Raw genomic sequence first — 26,332 nt, forward strand, 5'->3', positions numbered from 1 at the left:
ATTTTCTAAAAAATTTAAAAAGGCCTGAGGAAACATTTCGCACATATGTACTGTTGGAATATAAGCAGCAGGAATTATAATAACTTAATTTGGTTCAATTATTTATATTTGTGGTTTTATACGCTTTTAAGCTTATAAAAATGCGCAAACCATTCGTGCGATGTGGGAAAAGAGGAGAGAAAACGGATATTACCCAGGTCATCTGATTTGTAAGAGAAATAAAAAAAGCAATAGATTTGTGTTCAGTTAACTGAGGAAAGTATAAAGTGAAATTTCAGCAGCGACAATTTGCATGATTTATTAATACAGATGTATTTTAACAACTGAAAACTGGCGCAAGCATCAAAACAACTCACAACAACGAATCCACAGTCAATCCTGTTTGCTATTAAGAGGAAATGATGCAAACTGTGATTTGTGTTTGCAGGCTAGTTAAGCGATTCCTGTGTATAAGGGTGGGATTATTTGGACTGAGTATTATGACAGTCTGGTCTTTGGTCGGTGCCAAACGGATATCTGGACATGCAGTTTTAACTTGAACTTCAAACCGGACGTTATCCGTTGATGTTACGTGCTACTTTTCTGTTTCAGCCTATTTATTCAAGTATTTCTGTCCTTTATTTTTGCGTTTCCTCGTGACAAACAGTCTTGAGCTGGGGACGTTTTTAAAGCTTTCAGGTCCAACAAACCACTAAACGTTGCCCTGCGTCTTTACCTGCCACCCTTTCTCCTCCCTGAAAATCTAAAAATGATCACTGACTAACAGCTAGTGTTTGCCTTGTCTGTATCCTAATTCTGTATAATTCACTTTATACTGAATATAAGAGTGAATTAAAAAAAAAAACTCAAAAGAAATCTGTCGTCATTGCGGACAACCTCGGGATATTTGAATTGTAAAACAGGATGAAATCTCAGTTGGCTTTGCAGGTCTTTTACAATAGGTCTTTCACTGCTCTTGAGCACTTTTGACTTTGAGACTGGCTAAATCTGTTTATGGCGGCCTGTCTCCGCGTCCCAAAGGTCAGTGAGCTTCACAGTGCCCTTCGCAGAGAACTTGTGTGGCATGTGGTCTACGTCCCCCGCCACCCCTTCTGCCGTTTATGGTACGAAGCTGGCTAGAGAAATAGAGAGCAATGTTATTCCTACTAAAGTGTGTGTGTGTGTGTGTGTGTGTGTGTGTGTGTGTGTGTGTGTGTGGGTGGTGGGAGTGTGGAGTGTGTGGACGTGCGTGAGTGTGGGTGAGAGTGCGGGGGAGAGTGTGTGTGTCTGAAGGAGAGTGTTAATGTGATAGAGAAAGAGAGGATAGGTAGAATGCTTAACATGAAAGATCCATATCGTCTCCGCTTCGTTTCAACTGTTATCTATTGATTTTGACATGATTTGAAATGAGTTCTCTATGAGTTCAATTTTTTCTGAAATGTACCATCTTATCAATTTGTTTTTCAATAGCACCGCACGTCCAACAGCCCTTAATACGGAGTGTGAAGGTTTCATTGCTGCCTTCAAAGAGCACGAATTCCTTTTAGGCCAGTTGTCCCTGATGGACAGAGAGAAAAATATCGTAGAATTTAAAAAATGATTGATGGTGGAATGGCAAATCAGTAGCCAGTCGTTTTCATTTTGTTGTTCTTGTTTAGCCCATAATAGCATCATTGCCATCTCTCATTTTGTATTTTTGAAATCGTGTGACAGCATGATAACAATGTGAAGAATGTGCACGGCATTTGCCAGCGCCTGAAGTGATATTTTGCTCGATATTATTTACGCGTCATTATTTAATCTCCGTTTTTCAGTCGCATTTTTAATGTTCATTTCTGTCTTTTAGACTACCTAGTCTCTGTATAATACGTTTTTCTTAAATGTGTATTATTTTGAAAAGGGACTGTCCTTTCCAGACCGACGCTTGGGCCCTCAGTGAAGGTCAAGTATGCAGCGTAGAGCTGCACATCCAACGGTGCCTGCTTAAAGCTCTTACAATTTTAGATGGAATATTCTGTCACCTGTTCAAGTTTGTCGAGTATCGGTTCAGTGCACACGCGGCGTAGCCTAGGACCGTGCGTTGTTTTTCCTATAATGAATCTCAATATTTTATGTGCAGTTTTCTCTGCACGTTCAAAGGTCTGGGCTCTGAAGAAAAGCTTGGAAAATCTGCAGCTCAGACAGCAAAGCAAACATTAGCACTAAGTGTTTGAGCAGGCATTTCAACGATATCTGAGTCTGTAGCGTAAAGCTCAGAGCTTCTATTTTGGGTCCACATACTGAGCCACTCCTGTGCAAGGCCAGCGCAAACTAAAATAATGCATTTTGACCCCCGGTGCGAAAACAACCAAGCAGTGCGCGCTTCGCCCCAACTGACACAAATGTTGTTTAAAAATTGCTTAATTCGCACTGATTCGTGTTACAATGCTAATTCAATTTTATGCAATTTTAGCCACCATGGGACAAGTCAGTTTGCCACCCGATTGTCCCTTAGATGCGCATATAGCCTAACACTTATTTTTCCGACGAGGCTTTGGTTACAGCAGACAAGATTTAACCAAATAAGGACAAAAATAGTATCAAGGAAAAAGGCTAGCCTTTAGCCTGACAAAATAAATGTGTATAATTACTGCACATAAGCAAGATAACTTGCTTATAAGCAGTAGTCAACCTCAGATCATTTTGTCTATGTCGCTAACTAAGTACATTATCTGCAAGTTATCAAATTTCCAAACAAACCACTGCGTAATGGTTCGCAGGTCGTGCGTAATTTTGTGCCATATGTGTGTAATTTCCGAGACCTATAAAGAAAACAGTTTATTTATGACAGTCTACACTGAATTGTTTTCAAACAGTGAGCACATTATCCCTGCTGATTTTAAAAGGTGATTTAGATATTTTAGAAGATTAAATGTGCTGTTAGGAGGGGTCTAATACAGGCTGCGCCTAAAAATATCTTTTTAAATATATCGCCATGTGACAGGCCTGTAGTACTTTCTCCACATAAAATGCTCTTTATTTTGACTTTTCTAAAATGCTATTAACTGTGAAGCTAAGAGCCCCTCTGGCAAAAATATCTAACACAAGCTTCCTATTAGCTTATCTAGGCTTTGTTCAAAGATAGATCCACTTCAGTGTTTACTGGTCCTCTGCTCAAAGGACTTCCAGGTTTTTCCAGGACATCTAAATAACACATAGGAGCTGGAGCCAGCAGTCACTATTGGGCGATTTCTTGTGATGTGAAATCATTTAATACTTCTAATAAAAAAGTTAACACATTGTTGTGAAAGCTTTATGTCCCAGTGGTTGAAAGAGAAATACACTCTGGAGATTGCTCTAAATGTAACAGCAGCACACATCCTTATCTTGTAAGCTATTGTTGCCACCACAAACGCTTCACGCTAGGTGCATTCACTGAGACCTCAGTAAAAAAAAAAAAAAAAAAAAGAAAGAAAAAAAAAACAAGGCTCTTTAGTGTTGCTTGAAACTGTTCGCAGCTCATACAGCCAAGTTTAACTGCCCGACTTACATCCAATTAAACTTATCTAGGCCATGAGGGGACAGTAATATGATTACACTGGCTTCCCACATTTAGCCTTGACTTCAGCTAACTGTGCAGTTGTGTCTTGGTGAACGGAGCCCATTGTGTGTGCGTCTCTGTGTTTGTGTGTGTACTAAGTGTTGTATTATTTGGCAAAGGATTTATCCACGCATGAGCCAAAATACTGTGATATTTAGCAGCGCCATTTTTGAACTGAATGTTCTTAACAAGGGGGTGACACCCAGGTTAACCATTGTAATTATGGTGCTAGGTAGCAATACATAGCTTAAATTCCTCAGACACAGTCGTAAAGTTAGTGTTCCAACAGTGATATTTAAGCGAAGAATGAGAAATGTTTGCAACACCTCAGCTTTAGAGCACCCACCAGAATATTTTTGACTATTAGAACCTGTAGTTAGAATATTGTTTATTATCGTATGAGTTCTTAAATTAGAGAATAAGCACGGGCTGATAACTCAGATGCAGAGCCCCTTTGCGTGCAAACTCTGCATATGCTTTGCCTGCTCATTTGGTGCAACCAAATCAAACTATGCTGGGTCCTACTGCTAGCTGAATATCAGCTGCTGCGAGTCGTCCATCCAGGGGAAATAAACACATGGTAAACCTTATTCTTTGACTGATGGTCTGAGCGCACCAAGGCGAGAATATCCAGTGTTTAAACCCTCGGAAGGCGGATATTGCCAAGTGATGGACCTTGACTGGTCATATTTTGCCACATTATGACACATACTGCGACTTAAACGCAGCCAGGAGTACTATTTCCCATTCCTTTAAACGCCTCAGTGCCTCTTGTGTACTGTGCAGTCTCTTAAATTCCTCTTTTGCATTTTCACTTGTCTTGATAAGCAACCCTAACTTTTGAATTTTATTAGTGCATCACTTATTCATACCCTCGCATTATTTATTTATACCGCGCTAATACGCATCATTGAAATGATTATGATGAGGAAATGATTTGACAATATTGTTGTGGACTGTCTGCCTTGGTTCTGTTATTGCTTGCTGAAAGATAAGTTGTAGTTTTTATTTATAGCCTTTTTTATTCTACAGATCATATTATGATCAGAGCAAAGTTGACATACGGATATATTTTAAATGTCGTAATTCAGAACCCTTATTATAGGCCATGTGTGGCGGCTTTTCAGTTTAAGAAATTCAACTTCAAACTCAAGTCCTGCGATTTATCTTTTAATCACAGTGTATATTATATATTTCACACTGTTAAAATAGGCAGTGACATTTTGATGTGCGAATTATTATTATTGTTACACAACTGCACAACACTAATACTGCAGCATGTGTCGAGCATGTGTCCATACAGGCCACGGGCCAATATGTTTACACAAATATCTCCATAGCAGCGGTTGTTCATTTACCAAGGATTACATCAGTAGCTCTGTTTCATGAGGCACAAATAAACTCACACATTCTTAGTTTTTTCGTGCCGCGTATCAATCTCTGTTATTATGATTAATTTCACTGAAATGTTTGGCCTTACCAAAGTGACAATACGCAGATTTTTTCAGGCTTTTATTTCATTATTAGTGGCCGACACTGCCACATTTCGTACTTGGGCAGCTAAATCCGCTATGGTGTTCGGTGTGAAACTTATGCGCACTGGTGGTTTTTCTAAGTTGCAGAATATCTAGTTGCTGAAATCCAAATTCCTCTCATTCTCTACGTTTATGGTTTTCTATAGAACAAAAGGATTTAGCGTTACTACAGCCATTCGGAGTTTTATGGTGGAGGTAGAGAGGATTTTAGTGGTCAAATTCAAGTGCTGTGTCTGGACAGCTGTCTGCTTTCTTTGTACTTGGATGCAGGATGCATCATGTGAGACAACCTTTTGTCTGTAGCGGTAATAAACAAGCTGATGCCAATGCCACCTTTTTCCACAAATACGCCAGCAATGGACTCTAATTTCCAATGCTGAGTTCTGATGATGTTGCTTGTTCTCCCCCCCTACTTTAGTGTTGGGAAGCACCAGCAACACTAACTTTGTTTTCCATTATTTTTAAACAACACAGGTGTCCCATAAGTGATTGTAATAGACCGATAGTGTTATTGGAATATTGGATAATAATTCAAGAGTCTATTGCAACATTTAGGAAGTAGCCTATAATCATAAACAATGGGCCATCATATTAATTTCACCTTGTGATAGTATCAGTTAGTCTATAAAGAGTCGAAGATGGCCCTCAACAGTACAATTAAAAGTTTACAATGACGCAGGAAAGAACACGCAGGCGCATCTTTTCTCCAAACCATTCATTTTATGACATTTTATTTTTTTTTACAAAAGAAAGAAAGAAAGAAAGAAACTCCGGGCGACATGTCTTCTTTTTTAATAGTCACTCACAGATAAATGTCGACATTCTGGTGGAAAATAAAATGATCACAGCAGCTTGGAATATCAGCTGGGACTTATTTAATTTTAGAGGGAAACGTCCGATGCATTCATACTGCATGGTCAATAGGCCCAGACTGAGTGGCCTATAAGTAGCCGTTTACAAGAAGACTAATTGTTGCTATGCTTTGAAGTTTACAGAGAAAAGCTGCAGCCCAAAACATTTAATTTGATCGACTAGTGAGTCCAAGGAGACATTATACCCCAGCATATCAGTGTGCATATTTTACACAGGCTCACACATTGCAGGAATATTCTGGGCGGTGTTGTCAATAACTACTGCAAACTGGAATAATGCTGACTCCATCAGTTTGGGGGGGAATAATTACGTTTTTCAGAGTGTTGTGTTTATGTAATTGGGGCACATTTTCTCCTCAGTGGAGGAGATTCACGATCTGCATGGCTTCACCGGTAGTATTCCTGCAGGGAGCTCCAGGGGAACTTGGGTCTTGAATTTGCGTACTTGTCCTCCATGGACACTGTCATGATCCAAAGTCAAAGGGAATAATGAGAGTGGGCCGATTACTTCAGCTTGCTCAGTCAACATACATGCGTGTTCTACATTGCCTCAAACGTTGGTTCAACTTCACTTTACAACATAATTATAGTCGTCCAGTGTAGCAAGATTTTTCGTCTGGTGAAAGAGAGAAAGGTCAAAAATAAAACAATGGATGACGAATTAATATGTTGCAAAAGTTGAAATAGATGAGCCCGACTCATCCACACCTCTGTTTAATAATCATGTGTGCAGCAGATTTATACAGATCACCAATAAAGAAAGAAAAGGAGGATCAAAAGAGCTAATATAACCCAAATGAAAAGATCTCCTGCATATCCAGAGATCACAGTATAAAAACGTCCCGGGAAGTCTTAGAAATTTGGGGAAGAATACGACTCATTCACTGTTGAACCTTTTCTAAATAGGGGAAAGATGACTGAGCTCATGAGATTGCTTTTTAACAGATTTATATTAATTGGGCGTTTCCTACTTTCATAATGCTAATTTTGTACTTCATGCAACAGTGTCAGTGATAATAATTCCTCATTCTGTGATTGAAATATTAACATTACCACTAGTCCAATAGTATTCATATTAATAATAATAATAATAATATTATTAATAATGATAATAATAATAATAATCTTACCTGTTAACACTCCATAACACTATGAAATGAATGTTACTGGGTGCACTCTGCAGTTTGTGCTGTGGCTGTTTAAGGAGCTGGAGCTGTTTAGCTAGCCTACCAGCAGCCTATAAACATAAACACACACAGCACATATCTCTCTAATTGTCATAAGCCTACAAACAGGAATCTGTTACTGGTTTTCTTAGTGCACCCGTGGTGTTTGAAAATAATTCGTTTGAACCTCCTCGATCTTACCTAAAGCCAACCACTCCTACACATCCAACTCTTCCAAATTGATATATGACAATATCTACTTTCGATCACGTGTCTGCGGGGCGACTTAGACGGATTGCGCGTCATCTCGCCTTCCCAAATTTTTCCCTTCTGCTGCAGCTCGTATCCAAAACATCTATCTATAGTACGGAGTACGAGAGAGAGAAAGATGTTTAACTCGGTGAATCTGGGCAACTTCTGCTCCCAGACGCGCAAAGACCGGACATCCGAGTTTGGGGACAGGACGGGCTGCGCGTCCAACATCTACCTCCCCAGCTGCACCTACTACGTCCCCGAGTTTTCTGCCGTCTCCTCGTTTCTTCCACAGGCCCCGTCCCGGCAAATCAGCTACCCTTATTCCACAAATCTTTCTCAAGTACAGCCGGTACGGGAAGTTTCATACGGCTTAGACCCTGCTAGTAAATGGCACCACAGAAGCAATTATGCATCGTGCTACTCGGGAGAGGATCTGGTGCATAGGGACTGTCTTCCACCATCCACCATGACAGAAATGCTTATGAAGAACGAGAGCGTGTACAGCCACCACCATCACCATCACACCCACCCGGGCTCCAATCACCCCTCCACAGGTTTTTACTCCGGCGTGGGGAAAAACAACGTCCTTCCGCAAGGTTTCGACCGCTTTTTTGAGACCGCATACTGCAGCAGCACGGACAATCAGTCAGACAATTGTTTACAAAAGGGCGAGGGGGGAAAGCTGGAAAGCGACTCCCAGCAGCAGCAACAACAGCAACAACAGCAGCAGCAGCAGCCCACAGCCTCTGTACCCGGAGCCCCGGAGCAGGAAAAAGATCCAGAAGATGAAGAGGAACATACAAATTCGGGCTCGTGCACTTCTTCCTCCGCAACAACCAAGGACGGCAACGCCAGCAAGAGCAGCCACTCGAGTAGGTATACCGAAGCTGTAAAATGGGGGAAGGTTAAGGGGACTAGCCCGGTGTTTTGTCGGTCAGATTTTATGTGGAGTTTTATAAGCATTCAAAGGATTTTATTATAACCCTACAAAGCTCTTTCTTGCAACGAGAAGAATTTTTACGATGGGAAAGCGCTTTGAAAAAAGGGGGATGTTATACACAGACGCCTCTATGGTGAGAGTCTGTGAAATTTTTAAGAGAGAGCTATTGTGACAAATGTTAACTTTGATCATGAACTTGCGTTGGGCATTTTAAGGGATTTTCTCGTTGGGCTGTCGAGAGTAAAAACCAATTGGGCAGAACATTGCTTTTGGCGTCTTGTGAATTTTCTTTTAGCACTGGGTTTGCCCGCAAAAGACATGCTGCACAGAGTATTACACACTTTACGGTTAAATGCATTCCTCCCTATATCTATCTATCTATCTATCTATCTATCTATCTATCTATCTATCTATCTGAACCGTTTCCTCTATTTTCAAGCAGACGCTAAACGAATCAGTGGTAAAGAATCGAGTGTTTTGCTTCCTCCATATATGAGGAGAATGCATAGCTCTGCAAATTATGCTATTTCCTCTGTAGCCGCTGGGGAAAAAAGCTTTAATCCAAATCTACATCTTTCTAAATCTTTCTTTTACATTTCACCTGTCGACTAATGAGTTGCAAGCGAGCTGACGTAATGTTAACCTGAATGACCAGCATGACGTTTTAAAAAAATATATGCTTAATTTGAAGTGCTGGAATGGCTATTATTGCATCACACAGGCTCCTATCTGTGTGTAGCCTGATGTACATTGTGTTAGCCCAGTCAGGCTGTAGATACAAGCTAACCCATGCTGCTGTTTGCCTCTCTTCCACACACACACAGGAGAAAAAAAAAAAAAGAAAAAAAAAAAAACAATAAAAAAATCTTTCCCCAGTCACCTGTTTGATAATAAGTTATAGGGCCACAGAGGTCTGCATAGGCCACTGCAAACATGGGCAATGCATTTCAACCCAGTGCCAAAAGATTGTGTAAATTGTTTAGCTCCAAAGGAATGTGGCGCACATAATGCGGTGAAATACTTTTGTTGTTGTATATTTATAACAGATAAACACGTACTTAGACGCTGTAAGTTGATATTATTTACTCCAAGCGATTCGGATATTTAACACTCTTTATGGCTGGTTTATCTGATAGCCTCAGTTACTCTACTTGATGAATGCTGACTGAAATGTTATCATCACTAATGCCACTGAAACTGAATTCTCAGCATCTGGCAAGTCAATCGCCACCTCAGCACTAAAGCCTTCTTTTATCAATTTTTGTATATTATGTATTATTATTACTGTTAATTCACGTGACCGTATTTGCTATTTCCCCGTGACACTGATTTTTATTTTTATTGTTATTATTTTTTTTAAAACATTTTTTAAATTTTGTCTTCAGGCACTCCTCGCACAAGGAAGAAGAGGTGTCCATATTCCAAGTTTCAGATTCGAGAGCTGGAGCGGGAATTCTTCTTTAACGTTTACATCAACAAAGAAAAAAGGCTTCAGCTATCCCGAATGTTAAACCTCACCGACCGTCAGGTTAAAATTTGGTTTCAGAATAGAAGAATGAAAGAGAAGAAGCTCAGCAGAGATCGCCTGCAGTATTTCTCTGGAAACCCCCTATTGTGAGCAGGAGCAGAAAAAGTGTCACAGTCTTTGGTCAGTGACATCAAGGCCTACTCTTATCTCACTGAATTGTAATCGTGGGCATAACCGTTTTCTAAAGGAGCCCACATCACCAACAGTGCAATGTTAAAGTGGACAGTGGGAGTAACAGGCCTGCATGGGATAAAGTCGCCATTTTCTTATTGCCCTACGGGCGGCGGTGAATTTCTAGCTGATCCCCAGAAAGGCCTACATGGTTAGAATAATCATTTATATGCTGTTCTTGAATATGTCCCTCTATTTATCACGATTCTCCATTGTGTTTATTCTATTGTTCATATAGACATATTTGTTAATAATATCAAATGTAACAAACAGTTTGAATCCTTATTGCGCAGACAAACTTTTAGCTCTTCCCTTTCCCTCTGGTCTTTGTATATAGCATATCATTATCTAATTATTTCTCGGCCAGAGTATGAACAAGTTATAGCAAATCTCCAGGCTGCATTTTTTTCCGCCAGTGAGAACTGTGACGTCCAATCTGTGAAAGTATACCCCCTGTACAGAGTAGCCTATGCAATGTGCATTCGTGACTGTAAATAGGCGTATGTTGAATTCCCCCCCCCCCCAGCCCTGCTGCTATTTTTCAGTACAGTGCCCCTACAACTTTAAACAGCTTTAACGCCAACACTCGTTAAATTATTTGCTTCAAACATTGGTGCTTTTGGATCCCAGAGAGGAGGAGGTACAGATTGTCGGCCTGTGTATCATTAATATAATACCTATGAAATAAACAGAAACATATAGGCAAAACTCAACGACTTTGTGCTTTTTGTACCATTATTATCACAGTTACCTTCACTGATCCCTGTGTATTTATTCTTGAGCAGGCGCAGTGTTTACTGCTCGCGCTCTGTCATGACTCAGAGCCTTTATGCAGATAGCAACTTCTCATAAACGTGTGTCTTATCTAAAGCTGTTGGCCTACATAAGTAACATGTGCATACGTTTTTTGAAAAATTGTGTTAATGGCCAGTTCGTGATGATGCACACATTTGCTGTAGTAGATGTGGTGGCGGTTGTGAAACCGGTGACTAGTGTCGGCGGGCCTACACTTGTCGGATGTTTAGGGCTAATTTCAGGTTAGACCACTCTGAAACATCATGTTTGAGTTTTAGCAAACGTGTTAAACGAAGATAGAGCCCAGATCTTAGAAATGTAGAGAAAGAGAGTGGAATGATAACCTCTTTTAGTGCCCACTAAATGGAATCGCCACTCTTGTAGTCTAGACACTGCCATAAAGACAGAGGCACTAAATGGCTATTTTTTTCTCTTAATTGCACCGTCTGTTCGGGGGGAATGGCGTCCACTTCCGCAGTAAATAGTAAACAAGCAAGACTTGGATGTCCGAAAGGGGGGCGGGGGGAGACTTGCCAAGAGGGTTTCGACATGAACTCGGGTCTGTGTAGTCTGGAACGTCAAACCAAACCCCAACCCCTCTGCACACAACTGTCATGCCCACCACTCCTCTAATCTGAAAATTGGAAAACCGCAGTAAATCCAATCTTTAACAAAGCGGGATTTTATTTATTTATTTATTTATTTTTTTAACCTCATTTAGGTTTAATTTTCATATATGTATACATATTTTTTCCCCAACATTTGGCCTGTGAAAGATGTCGTGAAATTCTATTGTTTTGCAACTCAGTTATGGCCAAAGCCTTTAAAATAATAGTCTATTTGTTCTAGCTGACCCCAAACCTCAGCCTATTTCAACACATCAGTTATGAATAAATAATTGTTGACTAATTGGCCCATGTGTTAGGCGTTATAACAAGAGATAGAACAGGGGAAAGGAAATCATAATTGGCATGCTCTTTTTTTTTTCCAAGTGTGTGTGTGTATGTGTGTGTGTACACCTTATGTGAGAGCATGTGTATTTCGTATGTGTTCCCCTGCACTCAACATATGTGCATGATGATTGCACGTGTGCATTAACTACAATTTATAATTAAATGTAGTCTTTGAACTTCAATAATGTCAAGGCCTTCACCTTTAACCCGGTGCAATAAAGTGGAATCAAGGAGCCCCTTTAGCCCGGAAATGTGTGCAGCGGCGGAATGGGCCAATGAGAGTGAGTGGGAACAGAAAATGGAATGTGTACAGAGACCAACTTTGACCCCTCGCATTAAACTACAGCAGGTAACTTTGCCAGCTTTAGCACGCCCAGTAAATACACTTTATTGTCCTTGTAAAATGTATACGTTTTCACGCATGAGACGTTTTAAAACATGTTGGTATAAACTGTAGGCCCGTATTTGTATTCTCTCAAGAAAAAAAAACATGTTGGTGTGTGGCTGTCGCAGTGTGCTGGTCGTAATGGGTGGTTCTGTAAGTGCAAACATGACGGTTTGTGCGTGGGTGTGCGAGTCAGTCCATCCTTTGATTCTTGTGACTTTAGATGTGAGTCCTTCTCGGGCTGCTCTGCTCTGCTCTGCTCTCTGTGTGTGTGTGGATCAAAGAAGTTTTACAGTGCAGTTCTGCATGGTTATGTGAGTGTTTAGTTAACGTTAGAGGCAGTTTGGTTAAGGTTGGGATCAGGGTTTAAGTTTTGGTTAGGGTTTAAATTATTTTAAGATAAAGAAAGAAAAGAAAAAAAGGAGGAGTTGAGGTTCGACTCAATCCAGCTGATTCACACTTTTTCCTACATAGACAGTATGTTAACAAGAATCTGGCGTGTATTTTCCTCCATGCTGATTGAGATCAGGCACAATTTGCATATGTCAGTGTATTATCAGGAAGGACAAGGGGCCGTTCTGACAAAAGAAAGGCGATGCACACTTGCGGAGATCAAGGCTACAGGAGCCCCCTCTTCTTGCCACACCCACCAACCTTGGCCCTGGGACGGTGACGTGGGTAATTTGTAGGTTTCTCCAACACACAACGTCACTAACACAGAGCGCTGCAGAGGGCTCCTCGCAAATGTTGTCCATCAACCACACGGGGGCCAGGAGTCTCCCGGCCTCTGCACTGTTTTGTTTCCTCAACGGGATCTTGAAAACGTTTCCTGAGATGGATGCCCCGGTGACATCAGAGTAGTATTATTAGTCGTAGAGACATCCTCTTTTTTTCCCCCTGATGTGCTGTGTGACAGAAAGACAGTCCACTCTGCTGGAATGCAGCTCCTGTCGTGGCTCAGTCTGGCTTGTGCACTTGGGTGTTGTGGTGAGGGAAAATGGCGGTGTGTTTTTTTATGTAGATGAGGGGAACCAGGGGGCAGAAGATGTAGCCTAGTGCCATTAAAATATAAAGGGAAAATCCATTCACTCAGATACGTAAAAAAACCCCGAGCAATTACGTAAAGAATCTCCTTTTTTTGATCTGATGCTGTAAAAAAGACCAATAAGACTTTTATTTTGGGAAATACCGAGGCTGTAAACAAATAACATCTTCTTCTAGGTTCCAGGGTAGTGTGTGTATTTATACTTAAAGTTGTAAGATCATTCCCGTGGACCTGTAAACCCAATTAAAATAGTATGGTTTCATAGGGAATGACAGCGCACTTACAGGCCTCCTTACTAAATAATATAAAAAAGCAATGCATTTTTTCTTTGCATTAAAATGAAAAGAAAAAAACACAGAACAAAAACAAAAAAAAGAATGTTTATCGGTAGTTAAAAAAATCCCTGAAGTGCGCTCTTTAATTGTTTTTTTCCCCGATTCTGTTTTGTAATATTTCCAAGTATTTTGTTGCGCATTAAAGTTAACTATTCATCCGTTACAATTTGTTAATTGCTGCTTGCTGTGTTTTAACTTTAATTATGAGCTAAATGTAGGGCTATTGTAGTTTTTTCTGCAAATACTAATCAAGGGGTTATAGGCTATTGAATGGTTTTATACTACAGTGTACTACTCACATCTCAGCACCTATCCTGTTCTACAGGGCCATAAAACAGCTCGACGCTGTAAAACGAGCTCCTGCTATTGCTGCAACCAAATAACTCTCAAAACGCTTCAATGTACATTAGTGAGGTGCTATTTATTTACTGTCGCCACCAAGCTTAGTCTTACTGTAATTTCGAGGACATTTTCAGGCAGATATCGGCGGATCTGTGTATTTGCTGTGGTCGTCTGTGGTAATAATGTAATACTATTGTACTTTGATGGCGGTTGCCACTTTGGTTTTTTAATTACGAACTTACATGATTCTGGGACCGTAAATTTGCAGTTGCGCATGGAGTGGACAACAGCATGAAAGAGGACACAAAGCAGAACCTCCTCACATCCAACTGGAAAGATATTTCAAAGTGGCTGCCAGGAGCAAATTAGTTGTGTCGCCCCAGTGGCTCCTGATTAGTACAATAAGGAAACCAGCTACCATGCCTTCTGTCCCGCAGCATTCAACACCCATACCTGTTTGCAATATAATAGCAGCCTCCAGGTTTGGAATCAATTGGACGACAATTTAGAGGCGAAAGTGTGGGCTACAGTTTAGACAAGTGTAAAGACCGTGGTAAAATACAGTCACAGTCAACTCCGCGCGCGCGCGCGCGTGTGTGTAGGCCAGGGTTGGTTACACATTGGCGAGCAGTGTGCGTGTGTGGAAATCTTTGAAGGTTTAATATACACAAAAATACAGCATGTGGACACACGGTTTAAAACTTATTTTAAATATGTTAAACTATTCTCACTGCAAAGTCTCTTCCTTAAAATTGGACAAAGTAGGCTAGGTTATAATCATCTGCAGGAAGAAAATAACCAAATTTGTAGGAATGTCTTACGTCTAAACAACGTTTCCTTCCATCTGTTTCCATGGGAGAAATAGACCTGGATAAACAGTAAACAGCAGCAGAGAGCTTATTTGTTATGGAAGCAGAAAGGTATGCATGCTCAGTGGAAGCTTTCCATTTTCGAATAACCTCTCTGTTCTTAATGCTAATTATACACAAATGTAGGGCTCATAAGCCCAATATCCTCTGTCATAGATCAAGTATAAAGAAGATGCACTTGTTTACTACTCTCACTTTTGTGTCATATTGTGATTGCGAGTGTTACAGGCTCAGATCTTCTCTCGTTATGCACCATAATAATGTCAATTCTACACTGGCAGAAGTGTCAAACAACAAAAAACTAATGTGTCTAAGTCAAATCAGAGGATACCTTTCCACATTGTTCAGTCTGTAACGTTACATTACAGCCACACCTGTAACAATACACTTTCTACTGTGACATCAAAGTATTCTGTTATTCTGTCAGATGTTCCAGTATGTCTGCTGGCCCCCTCATCTTATCAGGTCTGTGACATCACTCTACCTATTGTCCTGCACTGTCAGGTCTATGAGATTACAATGCCAGGTCTGAGGCGTCACATTGTTCTCTGCATCTCTTGTAAAAGAGTAGCAAAGCATTATTTAGGGCTCAGTGCTCCTTGCGAAGTCGAACATGTATAATTTCTTTTTTATGTGCGTGACTTTTTGTGCTAGGCTGAGTTGGAGAAAGCCTGCAGGGCTAGGTTTGAATGTGTCATAAAGCAGATTTTTTTCGTGTGTGTCAGTGGTGTGAGTTGCTATACATTAGGTGTGGTTATTAATATAGGCTATCCTTAACATGAGGCAGACTGGTGGATTAAAGGGAGACGGAGTGTGAAAAATAATATCCTTAATAATCCTTTATCCCAGTATTTTCCTGTTCTTGGGAGAAACAGAAAATCATTCTTGAGATTGCATTTTTCAGGAACTACGCAGACCTTTAACTCACTGGCTCATGCCAGTTACTAGTTAATATTATGAGCTCTCTAAGGGTTTCATGAGCCCAAGATGTTCTCCATACTTATAAGACCACGTTATCCGTCAGTGTATCTTCAATTAATGCAAAAAATCACAGAACCTAAGGTTTTGCATCCAACATCCACGGGTTGCAGCTATGTTAAATTATGCAGCTACGCTTGGCCATATTTTCTTCATAATTGTGGGGAATGCTGGGAATGGGGAATGACCACAAAGAAACTGGTTGTCAGTTATTTTGAATATTTATTTCACTGAGTGAATCATAGACGAGTACATGTCTAGTTTTATCTTGAAGCACCATTATTCCTATGCAAATACAAACAAATATTCAGATATATACACTGATAAACAAAACATGTTGCCCTTGCCTTTGAAAATGATTCTGAACTAAACACACGCTCAGACAGACGCGCGTGCATGTCACGCTGAAACCAAACTAGAGGACACGAGCACGCCTGCATAGCTGTGGTTAACGATTTCAACAAACATTTTAAACTGGTTAAACACATACCATCATGGTCTACATTAGTAGCTGAAAGTTTGCTAGAGATCTTTTGGTAAATTGTTGAGCTAATAACAGGCCTAATTCATTTGCTGCTCAGTACAGAACAATTATTTCAAGACAAAAATGCTGATGCGACATAGTTTTGTGGCAATCCTAAGACATTATTTAGCATATTATATTACTGTAGTGGCAATGGTAAATATGTGGCTCTTTTAAAATGGGGAATTATATAAATTACACCTCTTAAATATATTAAATTGGCTTTGTAGACTATGTTTTTTACATAACAAAATTAAACCAACCAGTGTTTGAGTCCTTGTAGAGAGAACCCTCTGCGATTGATTCTGGACAGGGTATTGTTTTAAAACTGGAGCCTCAGCGAGAATCAGGATTTCATGATGTCTCAGCAGCAGCGTGTTAGTATTTGTATTCTTTCGTGTAACTGCGGGTTTTTGTTTGGACTGGATGAATGTCCTAAAGCGTGCTGACTGCAGCACAGATAACACAGGCATAACACAGCACACTAAACCAAGTCAGCGGGGCTTTATTTTTTTAACTGAATACAACATATAAAGTGAGAAAGTAAAAGCATCATGGGAATACGAAGCTAACGCCATTGTATTAACGCGCAAAATTAAAAAAAACAGCCTAACAACTTAGATTGGGCTGTTCAATTCAAGCAGCATTTTGTACATTTAGTGTCTGTCAAATAGATATGGGAATATACAATTACATTAGTGGTCTTTTTTATTATTCATTTAGATATTTTTAAACTAGGTGTAGACCGTTAGTCAGTTTGAGTAACTATAAGGAATATAGTCTGCACCTCTCGTCATATTCACTGTAGCCTGTTTGCATAGCCATAATTTGCAGTAGTACCTTATAAATATATTTGGCTGTTCGGCTGCAGCACAGTATTTGTTTACGTTGTCTCTGCTCACTTATATTTAAGAAAAATAAGTTGTCAAGCATTCTCCTGACCTGCACAGATTTAAATCCTTTACTCTAATGTTGACAACACTTGAATAGTTCTGAGGAGAAAAGTAGAACTGAGATAAATCAGCATTAAAAAAAAAAAAAAAGTGCATGCATACGCATTCATTTTAATGAGAGTGCCATAGTCACGTATATTAACTCCTGCACTGAGAATAAAACATCAACCCAAACATTAGGGCCAGTAGGACTGCTTCATTTCACATCTACAACATATTGAAATCGCATATGACACAACAAGACGTCGCGATTGTTTATAACAATGGCTCAGGTATGTTATGAATTATTTCTTAGACTCTAAGATGTTCAGTGTCAACAGTAAAAGAGGGTAAAAGAAAAACAGAAAAAGAACATTATGCTTGATGTAATCCTGTATGGGTTTAGTTTCCTGTTACACCACAATAATAAATATCCTTATAGGCCCACCATCAACTAGCGAACAAATTCCACCGTCTAGTTAACATTTTGTTGCCCATTTCAGGAAGAGAACCATTTAAACAGCCACGTGCGCCTTCACGAGTTAGACCAGTGTAGTTAAAGTTAACTAACAGGTCTAATAAGATCTAATATATTTGCTTTTTAACGAATTCTGGTGCAGTTCTATTAGAGTAGTGAAGTAATATGAAGAGAAATACAAGTAAATAATCTGCGGGTTAAAATGACAGAGCAGGCCGAGGTACAAGGTTTTCATAATTAGTGCAAGAAATGTATGACTGTAATTCTATAATAGGAGGTCACAAAGGCGCATTTAAGAAGATATGACAATGTTACATTCAGCAGGTCAAATGCAAAAGGGAACATTTGATTTTTAGAATACTTCACAGCGTCAAAGGTTAAACCCTATAGTCTACTCTTTCACTCATTTTTTTTTAAATTCACAAAGCAGTTCACGTGTCTGTTGTGATTTTCTTTTGAATGACACACCTGCGTACAGCTTACCTTGCTAAATCGGTGGCAACAACAAAGCAAATCGATGAAAACAAACAAACAAACAAAAAAGAACAAGACAAACTCAAAATGCACTCTGTCTTATGACAAATCCTCGATGGCCTCATCTCCGCAGGACTGGCGCCAGGACGAAAAGGGAATCCACACGTTGATTGAATTAAATTTCTTTCCAAATCAGAAGTTAAGTGAACTTAAACAGAATAAAAATTCTCCAAAGCCACGCAGTAAAAAAATCCCTGCTGCAGCAGCCGTCCTTTGTTCCTCCTGGTGTGGGCCTGTTGTCCTGACCGGCCTGCGGTCGCTAGGTGGCGCTCTTGCTCCATCAAAAACCCTCCAGGTTCCCCAACTTGACCGCGCTGACGTCACGTCAGTCTGGAGCATCAAGGCCACTTCCACGACGCTATTGGTCTGAAAATCACATGACATGTCTCCCAGCATCCATAATTATGTTACTGATATTTTTGCACCCCCCTCCAAAAGATGTCAGCATCCTACTGTCCTTATTCTCCTGGAGAAATCCCGTAGTTCAGATCAGTGGAACACACCAAACGATTACTGTGTTGCCAAATGCAAAAATGTCATGTCCGAATAACATAGCGCCCGGTAACTTCCTGATGGATTCCTTAATGGGAGGATCATCTTCCTTCAGGGGTGAGGGTTATTCCAGCAACCCCGGAATGTACATCCACACAGCTGCAGAGTACGGATATTCAGTGATGAGAAACATTGGGAAGGTTGGACCATCTGCACTCTCCAAAAGAGACGAGGTTCCTCCGGGCGGTGTGCCGCCCAGCGGCTTCCAGGATGCGCCCTACCTGTCAACACAGCTGGCCACATGGACCCCAGGCTCCAAAACCAGCAGGGACGAACAACCTGTTGCCCAGTGTTTACAACCCTGCTCGTTTCCAGCGGGCAACGTCAAAGAGGAGGCGTTTTGTTGCCTCTATCAGGATGACAGCAATAAGGGGAAACAGACAACAGAGTCGGCCACTTACATCCGGCTTGGGGACAATAGCTGCCGGCCTGAGCAAACTGCCGCCTCGTCCAGCCGCTGTTTCCAGGTGTACAACGGAGAGAGGCCGCAGCAGGATGACCAGCAGTTCCCCCCCGGCTTCTCTCTGACCCACTTGACGACATCTGTTGAATCAGCAGCAGCAGAATCGACAATAAGTTGCAGCAAATCGGCGCAAGAGACAGCGAGAGAGGTTTCAAAGGCAGATGAGAGTCAGAGCAGGAAGGAAGAAAAAGCCAAGAGTGACAGCTGTTCAGATAACTCGGACGGGGAATTAAAAGGTAGACTACTACTAAACCCACACACACACCCCTCTTCCTCCTCCTCCTCCTCCCCAACACACATGCATACACACACACACACACTCTTGCACAATCATGCAGACAACCATAGGCTACACATACACACACAGAGAGAGATAATATGTGGGCAGCTTCACTAAAACATTCCACACGTGCATTAATTCTAAATCAGTGCTGTGTTGTGTGGGCACGTTGTGTTGTGTCATGGCCCTATAATGCAGACTCGTGTTTGATAGCAGTCATATGGGGCTGTATGGGCATTTGACAGCCTCGCCTGGCAGGGGTTATGGTGCCCGTGGCATTTAACACCTTTCCATTAATGTGAGAATGTGAGATGGGCAGTTATCATTGAAATAAACACGCTCACACAGACACACACACATACACATCCCTCTCTCACTTTCACTTTCCCTCTCTTACATGGGTCATTTATAATGTAAGACGTAACCATTTTGAACAGCACCATTTTACGCCTCAAAATATCTGATACTGAGCCAATGTAAAATTGTACGGTTTTGCTCCGCAGTTGAAAACCTTTTTGTCACGATGCCCTGGCTTATTAAAAAAAACCTCAGGGACCATTTCTCAGTATTACATTTGAGAAAAGCATTATCATAAATACATTTACACTTTTCTGCACCGACGCAACGATAATTCAGGACGATTCCAGTCCAGTTTTTTTTTTTTTAACAACATAATTATTTCAAGCGAAAGTCCACTTAAGCACATTTCTTCTCTCTTCTTTTACTTCACTAAAAGTGGCAGGTTGATAAGAATAAACTGAATTTGTATTTTCTTTCCCGTTTGACAAAACCGCAAATGCTGTGTAAGTAAATTAACTGTTTTAAATAGATTTTAATTAAACGTTCACGATCGTCTGATTTGAAATACACATGTTATTATTATTAGAATTAGTAGCATCATTATTAGGATTATTATTTGCGTTCTTATTCGTATTAGTATTATTATTATACACCTAATAAATTGATGCTAGCTGCAGTTCTGTTATTGCACATCCCTCTGCTATTTTTCATTAGCTTTAATTTAAAACTGTTTTCAGATTGTTGTGTTATTTATGGGTTGAGCTAACAGCTTCATACATGATGACCAACAAGCTCCTTTTATTTTATTTTAATTTAATTGGGGCATACAACAAGGCAATGGGACCGTCTTTTTTTGACCGTGTTTATGTGTATGTGGGTGTGTGTTTGTGCGTGTGTGTCCTGTTAATCCCCACATTACTGAATTAAATGTTTTGGTAATGATTAAATGTGGGCCACACACTGAGTGTGTTCACATTAAGGTAATTATTACTGTAACCTGCGTGTGTGTGTGTGTGTGTGTGTGTGTGTGTGTTTGTAACAGAGGCGTTATTCCCCAGAGTCCACAACCTAATCAAGGAATTAACTGAATGTGTAGCAGTTTGATTTTCCCTGCAATCTCCGACACGTCTCGTGTCTTTGTCTTTATGTTGTTGTTTTTTTCCCCCTTCTAAATCTGATATTACGCTACAGAGACTTCTTTTTGTTTTGGGATGGACCTCCCAAAAATTTCATTTGGCTCCGGTGTGCAACGGTAATAAAATTTTATGAGAGTCTGAGGTCCAACATAGACAAAAGAAGTGCTTACACTCCCTAGTTTGATTTGATCTAATTATAGCTGTACATCACACAAAAGCAATTTGCAAACAGTGGGAGTTGTAGCAAAAGGTGGGATGTTTTGGCGTTGTTCATTTGTTCAAATGAGTCACGGAGAGTACACATCCAGGTAAATCTGTCCATATAAACTGCTCATTTTGTTCCAGTTGAACGGTATTTGAGAAATGGGCGTGTACGAAGCATCCAGTGTATTGATGGAGGTTATAAAGCTGCATATGATCTCTGCACCAAACTCCTGGCCGGATTTTTTTTGGCTTCACTTTATCATTTTGTCGTGTTTCTCTTGCTCCGGTAGATGATTTATCCGCGGAAAAGACAACGGGAAGCTGGTTAAAAGCCAAAAGTGGAAGGAAGAAGCGGTGTCCCTACACAAAGCACCAGACGCTGGAGCTGGAGAAGGAGTTCTTGTTCAACATGTATCTGTCTCGGGAGCGCCGCCTGGAGATCAGCCGGAGTATCAACCTGACCGACAGACAGGTCAAGATCTGGTTCCAAAACAGACGCATGAAGCTCAAGAAGCTCAACAGGGAGAGCCGGGAAAGGGAGCAGAGTGCAGTTTACAACTACTCCTGAGCAGATTTTTATTCACACACACACACACACACACACACACACACACACACACACACACACACACACACACACACACACACACACACATTCACATGCACATTCACACTCACACATGCATTTGCATACAGACATGACAGGCACAGACACAGACAGACATGCATGTGTCACCTTATAATTCATTCAATAATCATTCATCAGTTTTCTCCTTATGTGCACACACCACACACACACTCACACACACACTCACACACACAGCGTGCCTTTCTAAATCGACTATAAAACGCTGCAACCTGCAGACTAGACTTGAGTTCCAGGTGAACACTTGCAGCAGCAGCAGGAGCAGCAGCATTGGAACAGTGAGGTGCTATTACCTCGCAATGATAATTATACTACAACATGAACCAAACGAAAAGGAGGAGGCAATTTCAAGCAGTCTATAAATAACTCGTGGCATGCAAGCAGTTTCACTTTGCTGAGCTATAATGAATGTTTTGTCACTTCTTCGTTGGTGTCTGTTGCTGTGGCACATCCGTGCTGTATAACGTGCATGCACAAAATGATATTAAGCTATGTCATGGCAAACGATTCCAAAACAATAAAAGGAGGGGGGAAAAAACGGAAAGGTATTACCAACTTTGTCCTTCCCCTGGCATAGTGGTGAAAATGAGAGGGAGGGAGAGACACTGCGGATGAGAGAAGGAGATCATGGCAGTTTTAATAGAAGTGAGAGACCATAACGTTGATTTAAATATTATCCAGGTGACCACAGTAAGTCAAGGTCATAAAATTCTAATGTCAGGTTCGCCCTGGAAAGCGTTGGGGGTGGATTTTATGATCTGCAAATATAATGTGCCGCAGCAGTAAAGATGCGTTTAAAGGTGTGTGTGGAGGAGGGCTAATCCACACAGTAGAGACTGCAATGTGCAGGATCCAGCCGAGGCGCTGGGGCTGGAGGGAGCAAGCCGCCTCCACCCCGGGGATAATGGAGCTTCGCTGGATGGGGGGGTGAGCAGAAGATAAGGAAGATGGTGGATAAAGGGGACAGCGACAGCGTCGGATGCAGGAACAATAATAACAACAACAAAAGCATCACGGCAAAAACACGTGGATAACTAAACAAGCCGGGAAGGCGTCCTGGAGGAGGCAAGTGAAGGTAGGACTCAAATTTACGTAATATTCTTCTGTCCTATTTTGGAAAGTATGCCACATCTGTCAGGGGGGGAGCTCGCTTGACAGCTCCTGTGGCACGCATGGTGCATGCCTGCTCACGTCGATAGTTTACATGAAGTTGCTGATGTTGATCGGCGTGCTGCTGATTTTTGCTTTTTTTTTTCTTACTGGCATTAAAATGTTGGTTGCTGATTATTGTGGCTTTATGTTTCTGGATACGTGCTGTGACTGAATATTTAAGTTTACTTATCTGAAACAGCTGAGTGCATTGTTATGCTGCGCTGCTACAGACTATTTATGGAATTAGAACAATAGCATATAAAGGCTGGCTCTGGATTTTATGAGTAAACTAGTCAAGACATGCGTTGCTATCTAAGTTGTCTACAAGCAAATGTTTAGAAAGTAGCTTGACTGCAGCCTGGTGTGGACCACAGTGTGGTTTATTGTGATGGTACTCGCCTTTTTCTCTTTGAGCTGGATAGTGTTAATCCTCACTTGGCTTTTTTTGCATGCATTGTCCTTTCCATGGATTTTTAACCCCTTTTGCGCGAAGCTGAAGCGTGGTTTAGGTAGTTTCATGTTGTTGGGGTTGGCTTCCTGGCTCGGCAACAAGAAACTGCCTTGATTACGTCAGTTCGTCTTCATCAAGGGCACAATTTCCGCTGAATTACCCCCTATAGTCACCCAGGTCCCCGCAAATGGCATTGTAAATGAACTGAGCTGCAATACCTTGGACAGAGACGTTTTCTTTCTTTGCTGTTATTTTTGTGGTGGGCTGTAAAACCTTCTGAGGCTCTTAGGAGGAGAATAGGTTGTAAACAACATGGGGTAAAGTTTTAGACTGCGTTGTATTGCATCTGTCATCACTGGCTGTCTGCTTAGGTTTAATGGTTTCAGCTGCTTTATCATGAGATAGATAGATAGATAGATAGATAGATAGATAGATAGATAGATAGATAGATAGATAGATGTCACATATTTGACTGTCATTAATTTATCTTACAAATGGAGCCAAGTGTATAACATTATATAATTGTATAATTGATGCGTATTGACATTTCCATTATCTTATCTGAACAGTCATCCTCCTTGTGACTTCTAATGCTCGACTGTTTATCTTTTATATTCCAACTTCCAATTCGCTGCTAAGTTTTAGACTGAGAATACACCTAATTTTAAAATATTTTATCTTAAATAATGCTTACTTTGAAAGTAGATGTTCTCCATGAGCTTCGACTCGAATAAACATAATTCGCTAGTCGCCCTTTACGCCCGCAATCATTCAGTTATAAATACCATTTTGCTAATTAAGGCCTATTTTTTTCAGTGAAATTTGTATATTAAATAGCTTAACTTGTTTATGTCGTACTTTAATTGTTCTTTATCTTATTTTACCGCGGAGTGTAACGTTAAAGTTGAATTTTGTCTTTTTCTCGGCGTGTTAACCTGATGAAGACACTTGCGTTTATACACAGCCTCATTTTATCAATGAATCCAAAGTTAAGACATAAAATACTTCTATTTTCTATTTTCTTTAGATTTAGCCTGCATTAGCTTCAGTGTTAAATTATATTATAGTCAAATCTCGCTGAAATATTTGACAAATTTATAGCACATATGGGAAAATGCATTTATATTGGAAAACTAGTACGCACACACTGACCATCACAAAAATAGGCCTGGCTTTATTTATATTTTGCCTTAAACTGCAATCTATTTGATCAGTAGTAGTATTGATTAGTAGTAATTATGTTTAAGCAGAGGTTAAATTAAGGTAAGCTAATTAAGGAAACTAGAAATCTAAAACACACAACACAATAACTTATTTATGAAACAATTCTGCTCCTGTGGCGCAGTCAGCATCTTCTCTGCGAGGGGAGTCCAGTGTTTATACTGGTCACTATTTCCCCTTGTTTTCTCAGCCCCCCTACCCATCCCTCCTCCTCCCTTTGGCGGTGGTGCAACTGGAAGAGACAGTCTGGAATCCAAAGTCACTTTCATTCAGCTCAGTGAATGAGTGTCTCCCTTGGAATGCATCACTGACAAAGACTTTACAGCGGTGGAAACAGCCCCGAGAGCTGCATAGATTCACCCTAAAACCATATACACATAAAGCAATTTATTTCACTTTGTAGTGGCGCACAGGAACTGAAGCCTTTAGACAGCCACTTCCTTAGGACAGCTCATGATGTGTTACTGCCACTAGCATGATCAGACATGAACAAACTATGCTAACGACTTCTCTTTTGCCCTTTTTCCTTCTTTTTTGACATAAATTAGGGTTTTTCTCGTGAGATATAGAAAAATAAATTGCACCGCGGACTTAATTTGTCAAGATTTTTGTAAAGATAAAGCTGATAGTCGATTAAATTCAAAGCACAGGGGACATTAACTTTCTTTCACTGGAAAATGCTCAGATTTTTATTATCATTGAGAGCATTGTTGGCGAAGTGAGACTCAGGATATGGCTTTTTCAATTTTTTGCATGCCAGTTAATAATTGGGAATAATTTCTACCCACGTTTAATGGTTTGAATATGGAAGCAAACCTGTATAACGAGCAACATTCAGGAGAAAATGTTACCATGAGCTTTTCTTTTTTTTTTTCTTTTTTCTTTTTTTTTAAATTTAGGGATAGGGATTATTATCCCACGGAAATTACTCCGCCATTTTAATCACACAAAATTTTCTGTAGGACGCGGGAAAGCAAAAAATACATCACTGCGGCAGGGCCATTCACCATGAGAGCATCTATATTGATCAGCAATAGGTCTCACAGTTTGTTTTGCTGAGAAACAGAGGGATTTGATCAAGTGTTCTGATTAAAGCAAGTTGTTTGTGAAACAGTCTGTTAGGGGGATTTTTGGATTCTGTGAGACTGTAATATGCAGCGGTTGCCTTGGATAGAGAACACTCTAGGCTACTACAATTAGAGCAGCACAGATCATTTTGTGGCCTTTCAGCTGATCACACAGTGACTCTTGGATTTTGCGGTGCTTTCTGCTCAACACATGGGGCGTTGTAAATAACTTTTGATATCCACTTTGAATTTTCCATATGCGGAGTCTAAGCGTGGATAATATGATCCAAATGTTGCCTATAGATAAACCACTAATTGGTTAAAAGTGCACCGTGCGTGTGTGTTTGATCTGGAGGCTCACAGTCGATCGTAGCGGATTTTTACTGCGTTTATATGTTATGACTGTTTCTTGGAGGAAAATGACATATAATATAACTGTAATGAGAGAAATAGATAACGTGCCTTCATTACACAGAAGCCAGCAAATGTGACTGTGCGCGTCTAATTAGATAAAGTCATGTTACAACACATGGGCTCAAATAGTTGGTTTATTATTCATCCACCCTGTATTGACACAAACTGGTTATGCTGTTATGCAGTTCAAACAGGCCTTGCAATGGAGATCTTATAATATACACAAGAGATTATATGATCTTAATATAGAG

The 26,332-nt window shown here is 40.5% G+C and overlaps 2 protein-coding genes across 2 annotated transcripts in view; both read left to right on the forward strand.

The window, feature by feature from the left end:
* The first annotated feature begins 7,139 nt into the window (after window positions 1-7,139).
* On the forward strand, window positions 7,140-10,734 carry hoxc11a (homeobox C11a). Its single transcript, XM_018665893.2, has 2 exons — window positions 7,140-8,259; window positions 9,713-10,734. Exons 1-2 carry the CDS (start codon window positions 7,521-7,523, stop codon window positions 9,943-9,945), a joined length of 972 nt encoding a protein of 323 aa, XP_018521409.1. The 5' UTR covers window positions 7,140-7,520; the 3' UTR covers window positions 9,946-10,734.
* Window positions 10,735-15,902: 5,168 nt separating this feature from the next.
* LOC108876405 (homeobox protein Hox-C10a-like) overlaps window positions 15,903-26,332 on the forward strand; it is a 60,245-nt gene continuing 49,815 nt past the window's right edge. Inside the window, 3 exon segments of the mRNA XM_051071212.1 lie at window positions 15,903-18,609; window positions 18,611-19,446; window positions 21,421-22,851. Of these exon segments, the coding sequence (XP_050927169.1) occupies window positions 18,578-18,609; window positions 18,611-19,446; window positions 21,421-21,698 (1,146 nt within the window). The 5' untranslated portion in view covers window positions 15,903-18,577 and the 3' untranslated portion in view covers window positions 21,699-22,851.

This window comes from Lates calcarifer, linkage group LG6, assembly GCF_001640805.2.
Source record: "Lates calcarifer isolate ASB-BC8 linkage group LG6, TLL_Latcal_v3, whole genome shotgun sequence".
Taxonomy (NCBI): Eukaryota; Metazoa; Chordata; class Actinopteri; family Centropomidae; genus Lates; species Lates calcarifer.

Coding starts and splice junctions, on each gene's coding strand:
- hoxc11a (XM_018665893.2), top strand. CDS start 7,521: ATGTTTAACTCGGTGAATCTGGGCAACTTCTGCTCCCAGACGCGCAAA. Junction 8,260..9,712: donor CAGCAAGAGCAGCCACTCGA/GTAGGTATACCG, acceptor TTTTGTCTTCAG/GCACTCCTCGCACAAGGAAG.